Source organism: Callorhinus ursinus, unplaced genomic scaffold, assembly GCF_003265705.2.
Source record: "Callorhinus ursinus isolate GAN/ISIS: 27379988/994484 unplaced genomic scaffold, GSC_fseal_2.0 scaffold8, whole genome shotgun sequence".
Taxonomy (NCBI): domain Eukaryota; kingdom Metazoa; phylum Chordata; class Mammalia; order Carnivora; family Otariidae; genus Callorhinus; species Callorhinus ursinus.
In genome coordinates, this window is record NW_027397070.1 from 25756820 (window position 1) to 25777704 (window position 20885).

At 37.6% G+C, this 20885-nt stretch overlaps 1 protein-coding gene across 12 annotated transcripts in view; it reads right to left on the reverse strand.

Annotated features, from left to right (window-relative positions):
* Positions 1 to 4076: 4076 nt before the first annotated feature.
* NIN (ninein) overlaps positions 4077 to 20885 on the reverse strand; it is a 98907-nt gene continuing 82098 nt past the window's right edge. For 4 of the 12 annotated variants that reach the window (XM_073895198.1, XM_025870059.2, XM_025870054.2 and 1 more), the window contains 5 exons: positions 20193 to 20342; positions 18158 to 18262; positions 13919 to 14119; positions 10228 to 10341; positions 4077 to 8033 (listed from right to left, as the gene is read on the reverse strand). In XM_073895198.1, coding sequence (XP_073751299.1) covers positions 7824 to 8033; positions 10228 to 10341; positions 13919 to 14119; positions 18158 to 18262; positions 20193 to 20342 — 780 coding nt within the window. In that variant the 3' untranslated portion in view covers positions 4077 to 7823. Of the gene's footprint in view, positions 8034 to 8114; positions 8238 to 10102; positions 10342 to 11841; positions 12124 to 13918; positions 14120 to 15210; positions 15396 to 18157; positions 18263 to 20192; positions 20343 to 20885 lie in introns of those variants that run through there. The other 8 variants (XR_003207696.2, XM_025870057.2, XM_025870058.2 and 5 more) reach the window with 8 other exon arrangements.

A 20885-nucleotide genomic window follows, 5' to 3' on the forward strand; every position in this document is an offset into this window, starting at 1 on the left:
ACCCACTGTGACTTGGATGGACACCCTGACGAAGCTCTGTATGTGCTATCTGGAGAAAATGTAGGAATCAGGACAAAGACCTGGGGGCAGGGAACAAGGAGAGAAGATAGGAATAACATGAACAAGAGTGAGCAACTACTTTTGTCACCAGGTGGCATTTTAAAATGGCACTTATCTTTGAATAGGTTTCCATAAAATGTGAGTAAACAGAAAAATCTCTTTGAAATCCTACCCTTGAAGTCATTTTTATCCACTGTCTACACATCTTAAACCCAGATTTCCCTCGCTATCCACCATAACCCCTTATCTATGAGAGTATTTTGTCTCATGTGGTAACCTCTGCAGCTTGTACCATACCCCAAGACCCTGACCCTTGCTGTCCATAGTTGATTGACCCGGCAAGGGTCTTTCCATAATCTAACCAGATTTTAGTAATTGTTGAACTCCATTTAGCATTTGAACAGGAAAGTGATAGGAAAACACTGCCGCTGCCCCCCCACCCCAACCACCAAACAGGTGCAGAGCGAGAAACAAAAACAAGAGACCGAGTGATGAGAGATAGATAAGCATAGAGAGGGGGGCAGGGTGGCAGGGGAGAGCACCAAAGGTCTTTGATTTGATACCTCATGAAGTCTTGTCTGTATTTTCTGCCCTTCACGGTTCCGTGAAACAAATATGATTTCTTAGAGTAAATCCCCTTTTACTTAAACTTGCTGGCACAAGTTTCTGAGTCACATTCTCCAGAGGGTAGAAGGAGAGTACAAGCATTTGTAGGCATGGATAAAGTGGGTTTTCTACCTCAGGAAAAATAAATACTTGCGTGCTAACAAGTGAAGAGATAGAAGAGGGTGCACTGTTAATCCTGAGCTGCTACTGACCTTTATGTCTTGCTTTAAGGACTGTCATTTTGTGTCTGGAGGGGGGATTAATTTCCTGAACAGCTTCTCTTGTACCTTATGGACCCCCTTGTTGCTCTTCTGGCTTTACTTCTTCTGCCAAATTCCTCCATCTCCCACGTTTTCCCATTTTCTATGTTTCCAGGGAAATAGGAAAAATATCTAATTCTACCAAAATTTACATAATAGACCATAGGCATATGGATAGGCTGCCATACATGGTTTCTAGTCAGTTTCCTCTTCTCTCCCACTGGAATACCATCTACGCTTCAGAGTTGCCATGAGGGTAAGGAAAGTTGAAGTGCCCACTACCACATTTAGTAAATTTCTGTCTATATGTTGTAGATAGAAATGTTTTATTTGGAAATAATTGCAAACTTAAAGAAGGTTACAAGAATATTACAAATATTTGCATACCCTTCCCCTATTTAAAAAAAAATCCATTTATTTATGTGTGAGAGAGAAAGCTTGAGGGAGTGGGGGGAGGAGCAGAGAGAGAGGGACAAGCAGACTCTGCACTGAGTGCAGAGCCCAACATGGGGCTCAATCCCACAACCCTGAGGTCACAACCTGAGCCAAAATCAAAAGTTGGATGCTCAACTGACTGAGCCACCCAGGTGCCCCTCCCAAAATTTTAAACATTTGGCACAATTGCTTCATTACTCTGAGTCCTTGTGTGTATGTGTATAATTTTGTGTTTCTGAATCATTTGTAAGTTGCATACATTATGGTTCTTTATCCCTAAAAACTTGTGTGTATTTCCTTAGGATATAGCCTTACATAAACATACTAATTACCAACTTCATTAAATTTAAAATTGATATAAGGCTATATTCTACTGTACCATCCATATCCAGTTGGCCTCTCCAATATAGAATTCCAACCTATGAGTAGGTAATTGCATTTAGTTGTCAAGTCTCTTTAGTCTCCTTTAATCTAGGACATTTCCACAGGCTTTTTTTTTTTGCATCTTCTTATAACATTGACAATTTTTATTGTCCATAGCATTTTAATACTGGATAACATCTTTTATATATATATATATATTTTATGTTATGTTAATCACATTATATCATTAGTTTTTGATGTAGTGATCCATGATTCATTGTTTGCGTATAACACCCAGAGTGCTCCATTCAATACGTGCCCTCTTTAATACCCATCACCAGGCTAACCCATCTCCCACCCCCCTCCCCTCTAGAACCCTCAGTCTGTTTCTCAGAGTTCATAGTCTCTCATGGTTCATCTCCCCCTCCAATTTCCCCCCCTTCATTTTTCCCTTCCTACTTTTTTTTTTAACATATAATGTATTGTTTCAGAGGTACAGGCCTGTGATGCAACAGTCTTACACAATTCACAGTGCTCACCATAGCATATACCCTCGCCAGTGTCTATCCCCCAGCCACCCCATGCCTCCCACTGCCCACCACTCCAGTGGATAACATCTTAGTGCCTGGGACTGGGTTGGTGCTTATGTATTGCTTGAAATCTTGAAGACAGATAAAATTCCTAACAGGAAAGAAAAATGGTGAATGCTCATCTTGGCTCTAAGGACTGTTAGATTTTTACTTTGCTGTAACTAGTAAAGCATATCTCATGCAAGTGTTTAAAATTAAATATTTTAACATAAGGGTATCCAGCTTTATTTTACATGGTTGCCTACTTTTTTTTTTTTTCCTCAAGTAAGCTCTATACCCAATGTGTGGCTTGAACTCATGACCCTGAGATGAAGAGTCAAAAGCTCTACTCACTGAGCCAGCCAGGCATCCTGGTTGCCTACTCTTTAGCTGACATTTTACTGATTCAGTTTTACAGTTTGCCTTTGTGGAATTTTAATTTTTTTTTAAGAAGAGGTTTAAATCAGTCATTTCTCCTGATCTGCAAATGAGGCAAAACCAAACAGTGAATAAAAACCACTTTTGTGACTTACAACATATTTTATCTAGATTAAATTTAACATTTTAATCAATAGATTATAATTTATATACTTTAGGTCAAAATTTTGATCCTTTGGATAAAACCTAACCATTATTATGGGAAAATGGACATCAAATTAATATCAGAGGGAAAATATGACTTTTTGAATGCAAGATGAATAAGAGACTACAAAACAAACAGGTTACACTAATCTCAATGAAGTACATACACAATTATATTTAACACAGTAGATGAAGAACCTTCCCCATTTTACATTAAAATACCTGAAGATGCTAATCTTCCTTATCCTTATCCTTCCTTATTCAGTACCCATAGTACTGAATCCTTCAACAAAATCTTCTGTATGGATAAATACTTTTTCTAATTTTTTTGTGCATACATCTTACTACTGTTAAGATTTTTTTGTGCATAAATCTTACTCTACCCCAACCCAATCATAAACAGAAAACCAGGAATGATTTACATTTTTCTTTATAGTATGCATGGTAGGTATTCAGTCAACACGTTGTTGATGGAAGTAGAAATTGATAAAAGTGTTGCAACATATTAATACAGACAAATCAGGGTCTTAAATCCTGAGTGCCCTTTTTAGCTGGCTGTGTGGACTTAAAAGTCACAATTTTGCTAAGTTTCAGTTTACTCATCTGTAAAATGGGGATAATTATAGCTCTTGCCTCCTAAAGGCAGTGTAAGGCTGATATAAAAGCTTTGAAAATAATTAAACAAGGCTTGTGAGATGGGTCTAGTTTGGCCACCATTTCCATTCTACATTTCAGTATTCAGCATAGTGGCTTAATGTATTTTCAGGCTGACTTTTATGTCTATACTTGTATATATCGCATCATTCACAAACAGCTCAACTGAGTCACCCATAAAGATGGGGAAGTGAAGCAAAGTCACCTCCAAAGCACCCAAAATCCCAAGTAGGGCCTCACCTGAGGCTGAGTCAGGATTCTGGAGGTGAATTATGAACCACTACAGGGTACAGGGACCCCAAACTTGCTGGTGTAAAAGTCTTCAATTCTGTGACAGAAATGGAGTCCCAGTGCTCTAAATCACATACAAATCACTTGGGAATCTTCTTAAAATGCAGAATATGAATATGATTTATTAGATCTGGGGTGGATGCAGAGATTCTGCATTTGTAGAGTGTGTTTAGTGCAGTATTTTGATGCTTTTACTCTAAAGACCAATGATGAACATACACTGTATAAAAGTTCAGGATATATAGAAAACAAGAGCCAGGTTTACAAAATTCTTTATTTACATTTTAAGCTCACATTAAAACCTTTAAGATAGAATGGCTAAGATGAAATATACAAAGTTGGTATCAACACATACACATTAATTTTTATCTCAAAGGAATCCTATAGATGGCTTTTGATGAACTCAGGGTTTTGTTTTTTTTTCCACAAAACTAGTGTTCCCTTAAATCATGGTGTGAAAATGTCTTCCCATAAGAATAAAGTTAATTTAAATCTTTCAAAAAAGCTGAGCAATAAAAGGTTAATTTTAATAAACAGCTATCCATATGCCATAAAACAGTTTTCTATTTTAGAGTGTTGAGATGTTCAAATAGGTCCAAATATGATATGATAAGTTTTAAATATGGAATGCTTTGGTTATTAGGCTTTGACTTGGCTTTTGGCATTACTTGTAATCATTCCAATGACCCATTACAGGTAATCCATTCAAAACAAGACTTGCTTAATACTATTACAAAGCACTTAGCCTTGCCTTGATAGGGAATACCTTTAAGATGCTGACAACAGCAACATATTTCTCTTTTCCTTCCCTCAGGAAAAAAAAGAAATGAAAAAAAATTCATTCCCACGTGTTAAAGTCCACCATAAAGTGGACTTTTTATTCATTCTTAAAGAAAAATGTTCTTCATAATAATACCTGATCTGGGTATTTGTACATTATTGAAACACTAGACCTGTAAGACTCCTTCTATGTTGTGAAAGCTTATGATTTTGTAATCTATTTATGTAAAATATGCTCAAGATTAAATATATAAGCAATGTATTTGAAGCTTCTGGGAAGGATTCACATTTAAAATAGTTTTAGAATCCAGGTTTTAGAAAAATAAATAAAATACTGTGATCGGTTCTACCCCACCCCATTTACTTTTCTCCCTTCACAATTTGAGCTTAAGAGTTCAGGCTTCTAAAAAGCAGAAGAAAGCAAAATAGAACAGTGCAGGTTTTGTGATCCACATTTTCTTTGTCTTAGTGTAACATATTATCACAAAGGCAAACTTGACTCTCCTTGAAATGAATATCCCATCTTCTCAGACTAATTTAAATAACTCTTAAGAAAGCCAAAGAAAGTTTAACCAGTGCTTTTAATAAACAAGTAGCTAAATGCCTATAAAAGAATACATAACTAGTGATTTTAAAGATTGCTATTATAAAGTCTGAAAGCAAAACCTAAACATTTAAGTTCAAATTTAATCTCTTTAATAAAAGATTTTTTAAAAGCTGTAAATGCTATTATAAATTGCCAGTTAAATTCCCACTCTAGGCTACAAAAATAAACTGCTGCACAAATGTATAAATTTAAGGTAACCTCATGTTGATCTTTTTCCCTTTTATAAGTGCAGTAAAACAAGAAATAAAGCACCTAGATGTTGATTTAATTAATCATTTGAGCAGCATTTTGATTTTGGATAAAGGGATTTTAAATGTAGTCTAAAACTTTCCAGAAAGTCATATTTACATTCATTATACAGCATTTTATATACACATATAGATTTATGAGAAATTAATCTACACTTTTTGTAATGTAAAAAACAACAAAAATTACAACACGTGATCACATGCTAAAGCCAGTTATTTGAGAAATCTGCTTGGTGTTCAGTTTTGATAGTAATAACCTTGAGTAACTTGAAGCATATCACATAAATACACCACAGATGCATAGTTTATTTATGACCTTAGTTCCCTAGGTCTATCCACAGTTTTAAGTGAAAAAGATTCTCTGTTAAAGCCAATGCCATACAAGTAGTTGGGTTGACTAGTAATGTTTGCATTGGGATGAAAGATTAGGGAAGGCATGATAGCAGATGTGACATGTTTTGAAGGGTAATTACAGGGAAGGATTAAAATTAATTATTTTTCCAGGGAGAAATCAGGACTTTCTGATAGTAAGGGCTATCCAGACCTGAAAAGGTTTCATGAGTTTGAATTCCAGTCGCACAAACGGCCATACCTTGTCAGAGCTCTTGGAGTAAGGATTTCTGTGTTGGCCCTAGCTTGTCAGGTGGGACCAACAGATGGTTAGGCCACGAGGAACCTGAAAGTTGCTTGATGCAAATTGTTTTGTTGAGATTTTTAAACATCATATGACTTCTTAGGCAGTTTTCGTGAATCTTTTGTCCCTGCCCATAAAGCGGTGTGTGATTTTGCTGTTACCGGTCTTGTAAATCGATGGGTTTGGCCTTCCAGGAATACATCAGAGTGAATTTTTCTTACCTAATTGCTGTTCCACAAAAACAAGTAGGTCACTATAATGAGCTTTGTTAGTTAGTGTCCTAAACATAAGTCCTCCACCAATGGCTGGCTGGCTGAAGTAGGCTAAGAAGCAAAGCTTTGATTTGGGGGATAATATTTACCCATCCTAAAAGTGTTGACTGCTCTATAAAGTTCTGGTCTTGAGAACTGAATGGAAAATCCTACTTGGCACTCTTTTACCTCAGATGGCATGCCAGTGCTTATCAGAGTAAGAAATTAAAAATTTTATTTCAGAGAGAGCACAAGAGGAGGGAGGGTCAGAGGGTCCCTGCTGAGCAGGGAGCCCGATGTGGGACTCGATCCCAGGACCCTGGGTTCATGACCCAAGCAGAAGGCAGATGCCTAACCGACTGAGCCACCCAGGTGCCCTCAGAGTAAGAAATTCTTCTGATCAGATTTGAAGTGTTAGAAGAATAGGAAGCATGGAAATTTTAACCTATGTTAAACAAGCAAATAACTCTTCCATAAGTTTTTAACTCTAAAATCAAGGCTTTTCAGAAGAGTAAATTCACCAAAAATATAGAAATAAAAATCATAGTATAGCTCTAAATATAAGACAAATAAGGTCACATGGTTTATGCATTTCAAATTCTTAAAGAGGCCCTACAGTGTTTCAGGAAGACCATTCAAAATTTGTTCCCTGAGTTCTTGAAGCAACCCTAAATATAAGTTCATGAACTCCAAGACTTGAGAGAGAAACCCACATGGTTTGCTCATCTCTCTTCTAAGAGTAGCTGTTTACTCCAAAGTGATTTGTTCAATGCTTTCCCTTTAGTTCAAATGCTTTTAAGAACGTGGCTTTATCCATTTTTTAGAAGATAAGCTCCCCGAATGAAACTTCTAAGGAGGAAAAAAAATGTTTAAAGAAAGTACAGTTTTAACATTAGTTAACAGTGCAGTTGAATAAATCAGTTTTACATCTAGAATACATCAAGAGTGGTAATACTGTCATAGGTGTTAAAAGGTAGAGTATTATGGACTCTGGCTTTTCTGACCTCTGTGGTTATTGAGCCCAGGGTCTGTTACCAAAGAACAAAAAGTATTAGAAACAGAGTGACTTTTCCATATTTGAAGGTATAAGAAGACATACATTTGTTTTTTAAATAAAGATCAAAACAATAGACTAATCAGATCTCAAACTTTAAATATCTGGAATTTACACATAGCTTTATATATAATATTTTTTAAAAAAACTCATTCAAAACTGGGGTTTTAAGACTCTTGCATTGTGTTCATATATCTATCTTTTTGGTGGCTATTAGGATTTCTTAAAAAATTCAAAGCTTGGGAATAATTTAGTCTCTTTAGAAAAACTAATTATAATGAATGGAGACCAGTTCTGTTGCTGGCAGTTTTAGGTTGAGCTTAACTTTAAACCATTAAAGGTTTAAAAAACAAATGGTTGAGAGAACTTACTGAAATGTTCCATCCATTTCAGTAAAGTGCACAAATATGAGTGTATCCTTTGGCTTGGCTATGACCTCAAGGGAGGTGTAGAAGTCAGTGGTGCTGGTGCCAGATTCCTGACTATATTACTGAGGCTGGCAATCTTCTCTTCTAGGAGGTAATTTTTCTTCTCTGCTGTTTTTTGTCGCTGTTCAGTCATTTCCAGAGCTTTCAACAACTGGGCATTTTCAACATACAAATCCTTCACCATTGCATCTGCTTTAGTATTCTTGTAGAGCTAGAAACAGAACCAGAAACATCTTGACTCCATTTCTGTAATTAAGGGTGTGACATTAGGACAATTGTTCATAAAGGCAAATGACGTCTATTATATTCTTTTATTTCACAACACAGGTTTAACATCAGACCTGGCATCAGGGATACAAGTAGAGCAAATCCACTTATTCCAAGCTGTTTCTTTGCATGATGTTTGTAGAAGTCACTAACAAAAAGAACATATTAATATTTAAAGGCTCAAAAATCAAAGTCTTTTTCCATCTAAATAAATTAGGTGTTACTTTTACATTCTCTAAAAATATATCAAAATACTTTTATAGTTTCTGAGGTATAGAGTATGAACTTTAACTCTGGGAAGCTCAAGCATCTGTTAAGAACATCCATAGCTATAACCTACTGCTTATTTTAAAATTTGGTCCATGTATACAACAAAGAGGTAAGATTTGGGCAGTTACTTTTCCTTAACTCTTCCACTTTTGCATAGTAGAGCTTGTCTAGAAGATATATTTTAATTTTTAGGGTTAGAAGATATAGTCTAGGTTGGGCTGGGAAAATTGGTCAGCAGCCTTGGGATAATTTTATTATGGTTCCTATTAAATGTATTCCAATACCCCTTTCCTCGTTATACCTCATTTTACACCCAGTTTTAACCAGGGCATCTGAAAGTATAGAGGTTTTAGGGAATAATGAACTGAAGCTTAATTTATTAGCATTTCAAAAGGCAATGATAAAAATGGTGACACTGAAGCCCAGGACCTAGATGACTTGGCAGGTGTAACATACTAGCTTACTCTATTAAACTAAGACAACTTTTCATCCCACTCTCTCTCTTTCCTTACTTTTAAAAAACACTTTTATGGCTCTTCATCACCTACAGAATGAAATTCAAACTCCATAGCTCAGCACCTAGGGCTCTCTACTGCCCACTCCTCCTTATTGCTCTAGTTTCTTCTGCTTCTTTCAGGACCATATGAATTGTTAATGCCAGAATGTTTGTAGATGTCCACACCCCATATGTTGTCATAACTACATGATGTTCCCATAGCCTAGAATGTCCTCATAGTTCTTCATCTGTTCAGATCTTACTCAGCATCAGTACTTGGTTTAAGAGGCCTTCAGGAAACTTGCTTTAAACTCCTGAGTTGGATCAAGTATTTCTTCTCTATGTTCCCCTCTGCTGAAGTGGACTCCATTTTCTTTGTTTTTGAAATTACTACCTTGCCAAATGATCGATACCTTGTAAGTGAATTACAGTCCACATGAGCAGGATTTTGTTTTGTTCGCTGCTGTATCTCTAGTGCTTAGAACAGGACTTGGCACACAGTAGCTATGTTTTGAATAAGTGAGTGATTAAAGGATTGAATAAATGCGTATTGTGTAAGACTTTCTTTCCATTTTGTGATTAAGACATTGGGCAAAGGAAAGTTCCAGTCTACCTCTGCATTAAGACCTTCTTTTGGGATTCTTCTTCTTTTTATATATCTAGAAAACCAGGTTGGACAGTTTCTGCCCCCGCTCCTCAGTTCTTAATTTCAGTTTCCAAAGCACTACAACACGTTCCTATAAAGTAGTCCTTTTTTGTATGTCATCCGTGGTTACACAAATACTTTCTAAACACAGGCCACACCTGCCACCAGCAGGTGAAAAGGGTCAGTCTGCATATAGTGGTCCTGGAATTCTGGGTCCCTATTCTAATTCAGAGCACAGTATTTTGGGGTCTGGTTATAGCCCTAAGTACTTTTTGAGGTCATCATAGCTGTTGCAAACAGGAAAGCTAAAGTTCCATTTATCGTCCCCCAATTTTTTACCAACATAAATTTTCTGTTTATTTCCATAGAATGTTTCCTATCTTGGGCAAATAAAAAAAATCTACAAAAATTAAATTTGAGCTGCTGAACTTTGTTAGGAATTAATTCATTAGGTCCGTGTCAGTCTGTTAGCAAACATACATTTTTTAAATTGTGGACCAACCTGCCTTAAAAGAGCTTTGGGAAAAAAAAATGTAGAGAATACAGAATTCATACTTCTGGAGTGGTATGGGGGAGAGTGAATCCTAAATTCTGCTGTACATCTGTAGTAGCATTTGCCTTTATTTGACAACAAAAGTGAACAAGTTAATGGCGATAAAGGAATGGAAAACTGGAGCTAAAAGTGGAATGTGAGGTGGGTGGGTAGAGGTGACCCGGGAGGCTCACTTGTTCTTTGAGCTGATTCACTTTATCCTGAAGAAGGCTTTTCACCAGTTTCAATTTCTGTTCAACTTCCATCATTCGTTCTTCCATGACGGTCACCAGTTGCTCCTGGTTTCCCTGAAGGGAAGGAAAAAAAGGCTATTATCACTGGAAAATCATGCCATACTAAAAACACTAGTAATTTATTTTTCCCCACAAGATGCCTAGAGAAAGGACAGGAAATGTTTGCCTTTGTAACTGGAAGTGTGGATTTCTGGTGAAATGGGGGTTCTGAACACTGCATGGGTTGCATGTTAGAAAAGAAACCCTATCAGAGAAGGAATCAAAGATTAAAAAAAAAATCTTACCTGTGTTACCATTTTCCCCTGAGAAAAAGCCATATTCTTAAAACCCATAATTTAGTACCTGTGTGCATCTCTTCTAGTAAGATGGGTATCCAAAGTAAATGAAACTATGGTTATCAACCTTCCACCTGTGACTGGGGCCTTTGCCATACTGTGGGTCTCTCAAGAATAAAACAAAACTGCATTTATTCAGGATCACCTAACATTTCCAATCAGCTTGCAATGTGCAGGTCCATTTCTCCTGTGTGAAATGGCTAGTTACTGTGATGTGAGGGTGTTAGTGTTCCTTTCCTCATAACAATCAACCTCTTCCTGCCAGTTACTGTAGTCATCTGTTTCCCAATTTGACTTGTCAGTGTGACGCAAACATCTGCACTGGAAGATGGGTTTATCGTAAAAGATTTAAAATTAAGAATCCTCTTCCCACACACGACTCCTAGATAAAATAATAGGGCAGAAGAAGACCCCTGGCTGCCCCTCCTCTCCTCACACAACAGTGATGGATTAAGGAGTTCCGTGGGGTCTGGAGAGCCCAAGAACACAGAGATTTAGAGTGCAACCAACAGCCTCTCCCGGAAGGCCACTAAAATGTTCACATACGGAATTTCAGATTTTAAAAGGTTCATCAAAACTCAGATGTTAATGGCTGATGATATAACTCCTCTTGAAAGCATGCAGAATGACCAAACATGGGTTGAAAGCCAAATTTGTTCGGATAAAATAACAGCATTTATTCAAATATAAGCAACTAAACCATGTGACCAATTTGAAGTCAAAAATTGTAGAATGTGTAAGTCTAATGCAGAAAGTAAACCTCAAGAAATCAGGCCTTGAGAACATCTAGCTTTAAAGAAAATACTGTATTTTAAAAGATATAATGGCTTTTTAAAAGTTCAAACGTAAATGGAAAATGCCTGATTTCTACTTGCCTGAAAAAAAAAAAAGCAAAACAAAACAAAACAAAAAAAACCATAACAGATAACTCAAAGAACATGGAACATGGCAAAAGAGGAAAAACAAAGGCAGTCATATATTTAAAATTTATTTTATTGTTTTGTCAAAATTTTCCTTTTTCCTGTCAAAAAAGCATTATACATCTTATACAAAACAGTATAAATAACCCAAATTTTCTTCAAATTCCATATATAAAAGTAGTACCTCTTGTTAAAAATAGTTACAGCATATGGAATGAGAAAATATATAGAATACATCCTTTTAAGAATCTCAAGTCCACACTCTTTAAATGGTATAAATAAAACGATTCAAAACAAGCTGAAATTTGTGAATTTGATTCACAAAATCTGTCATTTCTACATTAATAAATAAGAGACATAATACTGCAAAGGCAATACTAATAATAATAATTTAAAAGAGCACTTGATTCCAAAAGGTTTTTCAGCTTATGTCTGTGTGTGTATGTGCGCGGGGTGTATGGGTGTGTGCGTCTGAGTATCTGCCAGGGTAAGAAATGCCATCAATAGCAGCCCAGTTTTCACAGGTGCCCAATCCTTCTGTAGGAATCTGCATGCACTGGTCGCTGCTCCGGTAGCAAGGCCTAGAGAGAGAAGGCAAGTGGTACACTTCACCCTGATGTCAAGATTATGTTTTGGGAGGAGTTTAAATTCACACATTTATAATGCAAACAATTTTTAAAAGCACACGAACACTATGTATGCAAGCAAGGCAACACACAGGCAGAAGACATCACATCACTCCACACACAGAGACAACATGCAGATTCTAACAATATTCTGTCGTTTAAAATTAGTGGCAGCTCAGTTACCAGAAATAGGAGAGAGTGCGGTGGCATTCTAGTGAGAGCAATAAGCAGTCCACTCTGCCATCTGACTGGAGAAATTTTTTTTTTTTCAGTACAAAAATCTTAACAGTTTTTGTCTATCTAATCCTGAAGTAATTGGAGTAAAAGGATATTGTTTTTAAACACTGGCAGGTGGGGTAGAAGAGCATGCTTTGAAAACTGTGTTTATGAGAAAGCAGTAGATAAAATCTTCGCGTAATCCTTTGATTTAAAATGTCTGTTAAAAACTGAGGTCAAGGGTGCCTGGGTGGCTCAGTCATTAGGCATCTGCCTTCGGCTCAGGTCATGATCCCAGGGTCCTGGGATTGAGCCCTGCATCAGGCTCCCTGCTCGGCGGGGAGCCTGCTTCTCCCTCTCCCACTCCCACTCCCCCTGCTTGTGTTCCCTCTCTCGCTGGCTCTCTCTCTGTTGAAAAATAAATAAAATCTTAAAAAAAAAAAACCTGAGGTCAAGGTTTTATAATTCAGTTCTGTAATGCATTGTTGAAGCATCTGTTCAACACACCACCAGCACAATTTTACTATTTGGAAACTGAAGTGGAATAGCAGAAACTTCTAAAAACGTGATTTTTAAAGCACAGAAGACAAAAATAATTTTAAGGTTTTGTTCACAAGATTAGCTGACAGAAGCATATCATGACAAAGCACAGGTATCTACTACTAGCAGAGGAAGACAGAACTGCTCCAGGGTATGATCATAGTGCTAATCTGAGACAATTACAGAAAAGGAGGTGGGGAAATTCCTTATGAAAAGTCAACTGAGAGACAACAGAAGAAAAGCATCCAAACCAGAACGAATTTAGAATTATACAAACTAAGGAATATTTTTTATTTTATTCCTAGTTCTGAATAAACAAATTGGGCAAGCAAAAAGCATAAGGTGCTTCATTCCTAGTCAAGCTTTTTCAGAAGTCCCAAGAGAACTACTTGGAAACCCAGCTTGTATCAGATTGTGTCTGTAGTGAGCTAGGATAAGGCTAATTCAAAGGAAAAGGGAAAAGATATTTATTTTCTTAAAAAGAGGTTTTCAAACTTGATCATTCTTAAGTTAAATGAAATACATCAACTCAAGTCACTGACTACACACTCTATTAGTTGTTTTAAGTTCCCACTTGTGAATTCTATGGAACTCAGTAGATTGTACCCCTCTACAGGAAAACCCAGGCTGCTTTGTTAATGATGCATATCCTAGAGTTGTACTTGAATTGTGTAATATTTTTGGCATCAGACAAATGTTAAGTCAAAAACGTTAGGTCAGTTGTACACTATGCTCAAGTGATCCTGATACTTCATCAATTATGAATGTGCAAAGGAGACCCAGAACAAGAGTGCAAGAGCATCACTGCAAAAAAACCAAAACAAAGCCCCCAAGTAACACTGCAGTTCTGTGGGTTTGTCATACAGGTAAAAGATGGAGCTCTCTGACAGAGATTTAGGTTCTTTATCCCTACCTTTGAATGGGTATAACTTTCCCATAAACAGGCCAGATGAGGGGAGCTGAGTTAACCAGCAGGGAAGAAAGAGCCTCATACCTGCGGTGTGTTGATTTCGGAGGTCCTGTTTTCAAGTTCCTCCTGCAGGCACTGGTTTGTCCTCTCTGCCTGCAGCAGCTGGTGTTGAAGCTGCAGAAACTGCTCCCTGGGCACCATTGGACAGGCTTGCTGCTGGCGCAGCTGGAGATCCCAAGCATGAGGGGATGGGCTAAGCATCACAGTGGACCTCAGGTGCTGCTTCTGGACGACAAAGGCAAAGCCCGGGTCAGCTGCAGTGCTTTGCAGCACAGAGCTACTCTTTAAAGTGTCAAGCAGAGTGAATGAAGCTGATGGATTCATTAGTGGCCTCTCAGACCCCCTGGTAACTTGAAAACAGGACAGTACATGACTTGAGAAGTAATTGGGAAGTGTCACTTTCCTTAGGAGATAATATAGTTTTCGACTTAAAACACTGTACTTCCTCACTCTTGAGTGACTGTAAGGGCATGAGGCACATGCTATATATAATGTGTCTAAATTCTACTTCAGTGTCTCCTTATACTAGAACATTTAATTATGCCTTGTTAAACAAACAAAATGCAGACAGGGTTGGAGTAAGCAAAGGGGAGAAAGTGGTTTTGCTTTAGGGTTTTGCCACTGTACTTACCATTCATAAAGATTCTTAAAAGCAAATGTTCAAGGACTATATATTTTCCAGGACAGCCAAAGAATCTCATATCTAAAATTATTTTACCCTATTTTAGTTTACCAATGTTAAACTCTTAAATAGCACTATAAGATAAGCAATTCTGGGACAAAGGGTGATATCCTAAAATCCCCGGGAATTGAAGTATATGGAGAAGTATTTGTTCAAGACCATGAGGAAATGATATGTATATCACATGCTAAAGCTGGGGAGAGGAAAAAGGAGAAGGAGAATGCACTGCATTTGGCCAGTGAGGCATGCCACTCCACATCTGTCGACACATTCAGCAGATAGAGGACCCCGCAGAAGGCATGCAATGAACATGACCAAGTACCAGACTCAAGAAGCAGCTCCTCCAGGCTTGTGAGAAGGGAAAAAGGCCCTCCACGACACAACTATAATTAAATGTCATGAAACTTCAGAGCCACTATCCATTTCCTTAAACCTAAATTTCTGAGGTGGGAGATTACCCATTTTGAAATCTTCTAGTTGTAGATTCAGAAACCCACCATTTTATTTTCAGGAATAAAAAATCGGGAGAATTATGATCCCATGATTTTATATCAGCAGGATGATTTTCTTCATCTAGGTCTTTAAATACTGAGGAAAATCCTGGTGTACATGAAAACAGAGACATATTCCATAGTTAAAGCAAAATGAATATTGGCTCTTATATATTTACTGTTAGAGTCAGTAAAAATGATTACGTGAACAAGGAGTCTAATGAGATATCTCCATGCTATGAAATTCATTGAAAGAGAATGTTCTACCTTCACACACTATCTCAGGCAGAGAACTGCACCCTTCTCTGCTAGTTCCAACCACAGAGTTCTAGGTACAGGTTAGCCACAGACAAAACAAAAACAAAAGAAAATTACAGGAGTCATAAAAAGAGGAAGAAAAGTATGAGTTATAAAAAGAGAACAGTTAAAACTGGGTATATTATATACCTGAACATGTGCGCTCTAGTCAGTAAGAACTTATAAAGGACAATATTTACATTTCTCTGTATATCAATTTTACAGATCTTAAAATGTCTCATAGCTCTCATCCTGCAACTGCTTCCTCACCTACTGTGATTTGGCTGGTTTGTGAACTTACCACCTTTACATCCACCTATCCCAACAGAATTATTTAGAACATTCTAGGTGTAGTCTGGATGGACCTGATACTAAATACTTTTATAGTTTATATTCTGCATCTCCAAATGGCAATTTTGTTGCTCAAGTGTTGGAACTGTTGGCTAGGCTGACTTGAGAACTGCTGATACAGATTATAACCCTTTTCTTGAACCTTCAAATTCAGTTGTTGAGAGAACATTGCCTCATGTCGTTGAAAAAGCCCTGGAATAGGAATTAAAGATCTCACATCACCAGACCAGGAAAAGGAAGAATTTAATTGCCCTAGGCTATGGGTATGTATTGTATTAGCTCAGTGATTTTTTTTTTCTTTGAAGATTTTATTTTCAAGTAATCTCTACACTCAACACAGGGCTCAAACTCACAACAATGAGATCAAGAGTCACATGCTCCAACAACTGAGCCAGCCAGTGGCCCCTAGATCAGTGACTTTTAAACTGGCAAAGAAGGATGAGGAGAAACTCCTTCCCACAAGGGAGGACATACATCAGATTAGAATCGCCTAGAGAGCTTTTCCTAAAATCTTTGATCGCAAAGATTCTGATGTTGGAACATCTCCCCCACCCCTGCCTGCCCCTCACCCAAACCCAATGAGAATCCCTGCCAAGTCAGAGGAATGTACCTATCCCTCAGGTGAGGTGGGCACAAAAAATGGTGTGAAAACCACTGTACGTGCCCCAAAGTGGCCTAATCTATAGATATCAGAACATAAATAAAAACCCACTTTGTAGGGCTGGTGGGATAGGGAGAGTTACTGCTTAATGGTTAGAGTCTTTGGGGTGATGCAAACGTTTTGGAAGTAGTGGTGAGGCTGTAGAACACTGTGAATGTAATTAATGCCACTGAATTTTAAAATGGCAAATTCTTTTCTGCATATATTTACCACCATTTAAAAAATTAATATACCAAAGTCATCAAAGTATAGACTTTAAATAGGTGAGCTATATGGTATATGAATTACATTTTAATAAAGCTGCTAAAGAATCCAATTTGTATGGGTCTGTACAGAGTTAATAGCTGTCTTACTGCCTAAAGAAAGTTTCATTAGAATAGTGTATGAGATGTTCTTCTCAGTGTTCCAATGGAAAATTGAAGTTTTTCCTTTAGTTATTCAGCTCTAGTGCCATGAACATGCGATTCACTTCATCCATTAGCAAATATTTACTACTGGATCAAGGAGAAAAATAATGAAAGGAAATTGCTTATGATAGCTAATCATGTGAAGTGGGGTTAGGAAGAGAGAGGGGTTTCTGAGGCTGGCTAGAGCAGGTGGGAGATGAATGGGCCTGTTGGCAGAACATTTGGAGAGGATCTACCAGTGACTAAGTATACCCTGCTACTTTTCAATTTGGTATGAGACATGTGGAGCTTAGCTTCAGATATCTTATTCATCACAATATACAATTATTTCATCAGAAAGCATCTCTACATCTAAACACAGCCTGCAGCTCAAGCTTTGAAACACATTTATTATATGCTGTCAGAGAAAGAAAAAAAGCGTTTGGAATTTAACTATTTATAGTTTAATCTCCCTATTAGTGGATAAATCAGAGAACATAAAATTGGCAGAAACCTCAGTGGTCATTTAAATGTCAGTGTGACATATCTGCCCATATTTCACATTTAAAAACCATCTATTTAATCTCTCTCATCCTATAATTCTGGCTCTAAAATATTTGTTTACACACAACTTTTTAAGAGCACAAAAAGATGTTTTCTACCCATGTCTCTCTACCTTAAATAAATTTTACAGTTCACCACATGACATTTTCATCTACCCCAAGCAAAATATCTCAGTGAAATTTGTATTATTAAGGAGGATTTGTACGTAAGTTGTTTTATATCCTATCATTGTATTTAGTATTCAGAAAGCAGTCTAGTAGGCTGGGAACTCAGTGTCCAAGCTGACAAGTTTTACAACTCCATTTTTATATTTTAACAGATGTACCTCTCACAAGGCAGTGCTGAGTTACAAATGTAGTAATGAACAATGACAGCCCTGGAAGATTAAACTTCTAAATGCTAATGCTCCCAAATTCCCTGCATGGATTTCCTAACTAAAGAGGTTGTTAGCAACCCATCTGTAAAACACTACAATAGGGGAGGTGTCAGGAAACTGTAACAACCTCAGCAGTGGTGGGGGAGCTCTGGGCCTCTTGGCCAAGATCAGACAGAGTTCCTGCCACCTGAATTTGTGGAGGTATGAGTCCTTGCATTTTAGAATAGTCAACATGATTCCTTCCTCTCTGAAGCAGTATGAATTCCTGTGACTATGTAATGAGCAACAACGTCTATCAAACTTGGTAAGACAGACCAAAGAATTCGGCTTGGCAGCATACTTTTTCACTTTTCTTCATAACAGGAATTCAATGCTATGCTGGTCTCTGCCAACAAATGGCACATGTGTGGATTAAAATATTCTTCATAGCTAAGGCCAGTTGCTTAAAAACTTACCTCCATTAGCTGCTCATCCAGTTTTACTTGTTTCTTTTTCAGGCCTTCATTTTCCAAATGAATCGTTTCTAATTCTCTTTCAAGGGAATTCATCTGACTGACCTGCTAAAAAACAAAAAAAATTCCCTTTAAAAAAAACCAAACACACTTGAGTTGCTCTACTTTATTTTGACAAATTTATGCTAGTCAGAAATCTTAACCCTTGGAAGAAAGCAGAGTTCACTCACTGAAGGAAAACAACAATATAATTCAGTGCACTGATTACATTTAAGTAGGATAGTTTTTAATCACCACTGCTTCCGTGGAACAGATTCCAGAAGGCACCTGGCTTTCAAACTTCAGTGCTGCTCACTCTAAGAAATACACCCAGGACATAAGCCCACACCCATAACCAATTATAAGTACATATCATTGAAAGAGAACTTTCATGAAATGAAATTTATCCTTACCGTGAGCCATGGACTCTGATATTTTCTAGCATATCTTATTAATAAAAAAGGCTGATGTTTCACTAAATCAATTTCATGATCCTCTACTATGGATTTGCAGTGGGAAAAACACTGTCTTAAGGCAAAGTTTAAAGGTTTAAAACTGAGAGTACATAAAACCTGAGTTGGAGAACTCCTTTCTCAATTTTAAAGATGAAATTTGAAGATTTTGTGAGTATCCATTTTTAGAATTCTCTATTATAGGAGGAATGTAATGAGCTACATGACCCTGGAATTCAGAATATTGCTAAGTAGAAAATATATGACACTTGTAGAAGGCTGATTTTGGTTTCTATCAAAAAGAGCTGAGGAGAGGAGCAAAAATTGTTAAAGAGAAATGTAAGCTTTTCAGGTTAAAACTATCATTAGACTTTTCCCTTAGCAGCTGGATGAAACCCTTTATCTTTCTGAAAAGTTTATATACCTAAAACTGAATGGTATTTCCCCATTAGAGCACAAACCAGTCTTCTTACTGCCTATGGTCATGATAACTTTCACAAACTTAACATTTTCATACAGTTTTTATAACAGAAGTAATTGATTGTTCATCATTCTTCCCAGATTTTTACACAAACCATAATTTTCAGAAGAGGAAGGTAACAGTGAAAACTCTGAATTTTAGTTTAGAAGAAAAAAGAAAGAAAACAAGTAACAACCAGAACTCCCAGGGTAACACTGGTCTTAGAACTCTTACTTCATGGAACAAAGTACAGAAAGCAAACTGAGTGATGCTACAGAGGTTTAACCACGTGGTAACCAGCCTCCAAGATGGTCCCTACTGATCTCCACCTCTTGGGGTTTACAGCGTTGCGGAGTTTTCCTGTCCCAGGGTTAGTCTATGTGACCGACAGAAGATAGCAGAAATGATGGTGTGTCACTTCCAGGATTAGCTTATAAAAGGCACCACAGCTTTTGGAATCTCTCTCCTATTACTCACTGCCATGATCTGAGAAAAGGCCCAGGCAGTGAGGAGCTGAGGCCTCTATAATCAGCCAGCAAGGAACAGAAGCCTCCTCCTAACAGTTACATTCCTGAACTTGGAAGTGGATCCTTCAGTACCAGTGAAGCCTTCAGATAAATGCAGTCCCAGCTGATGTGTGGACTGCAACCTCATGAGCCCCTCAGCCAGAAGCACTCAGCTAAGCTGCTTCTGAATGCCCCACTCACAGAAACTGTGAGACAACAAATGTTTGTTGTTTTGTTACATCACAATAGGTAGCTAATACAGACCATATTAAGATGTTTCTAATATTCAGGATATATACATTTAAAAATAAATTTTACTAACTTAAAAGGCTATACTACTAGTGAAGATTAAGCATCTTCATTATGAATACGTAAAGTTAACTGCTCCTTTCCCACCATCCCTGAATCAAAAAGAACTATGATACTATTTGATAAGATTACAAAAGTATAGATAGATGGAAGAACCAAAATATTCCACTGTAATCAATCATTTTGTTGGAAGCATGCAGGGAAAAAAACATACACATAGGGACACATCATTGTAAGGAAATAGACACACGGTATAAACTCTTAAAACTCACCTTCTTATTAGTAGGAGATCGTTCCTTTTGAAACTGTTCACACTCTCTCTTTAAGCTCATCTTCTCTTGCTCTGTGGGCTTCATAGTACCTGATGGGTTCAGATGTTTTTGGTGCTTGGGGGGAAGAAGGTTGGATTCCAGCTGACGGACCTTAACAAGAACATACGTGAGAGGAAGAAATGTTAATATAGTCATCTAGCAAGAAAGAAAAAAATGAAGTTTTTTTTTTCAGCACTTGGGTTTTGTTGTATTTTTTTTTTTAAGATTCTATTTATTTGAGAGAGAGAGAGAGAGAGAGAGAGAGAGAGAGAGAGAGAGAGAGAAGCAGACTCCCGGCTGAGCAGGGAGCCCCGATGCAGGCTCGATCCCAGGACCCTGAGATCATGACCCGAGCTGAAGGCAGCCGCTTAACCGACCGAGCCACCCAGGTGCCCCAAGTCTGCCAATTCTTGAACTCTACTTTTTTGGATTTCAAAAGATCCTTCGAGGTAAATCTATTTTTAGTCTGGTTGGGTCTAAAAATCCAATGACTGTAAGGATCAGACTGAGAAGAGGGGACCTCTGGATCTTCCAATTGGCTGGGAGTCAACAATGTGGCGTGGCTGTCAAGAAAACAGATGTAGTCCCAGGCACTTTCTCTCTGACAGGAGCATAGCTTGTAGGAGTCAATGAGGTGACAGTCCCATCCACTTT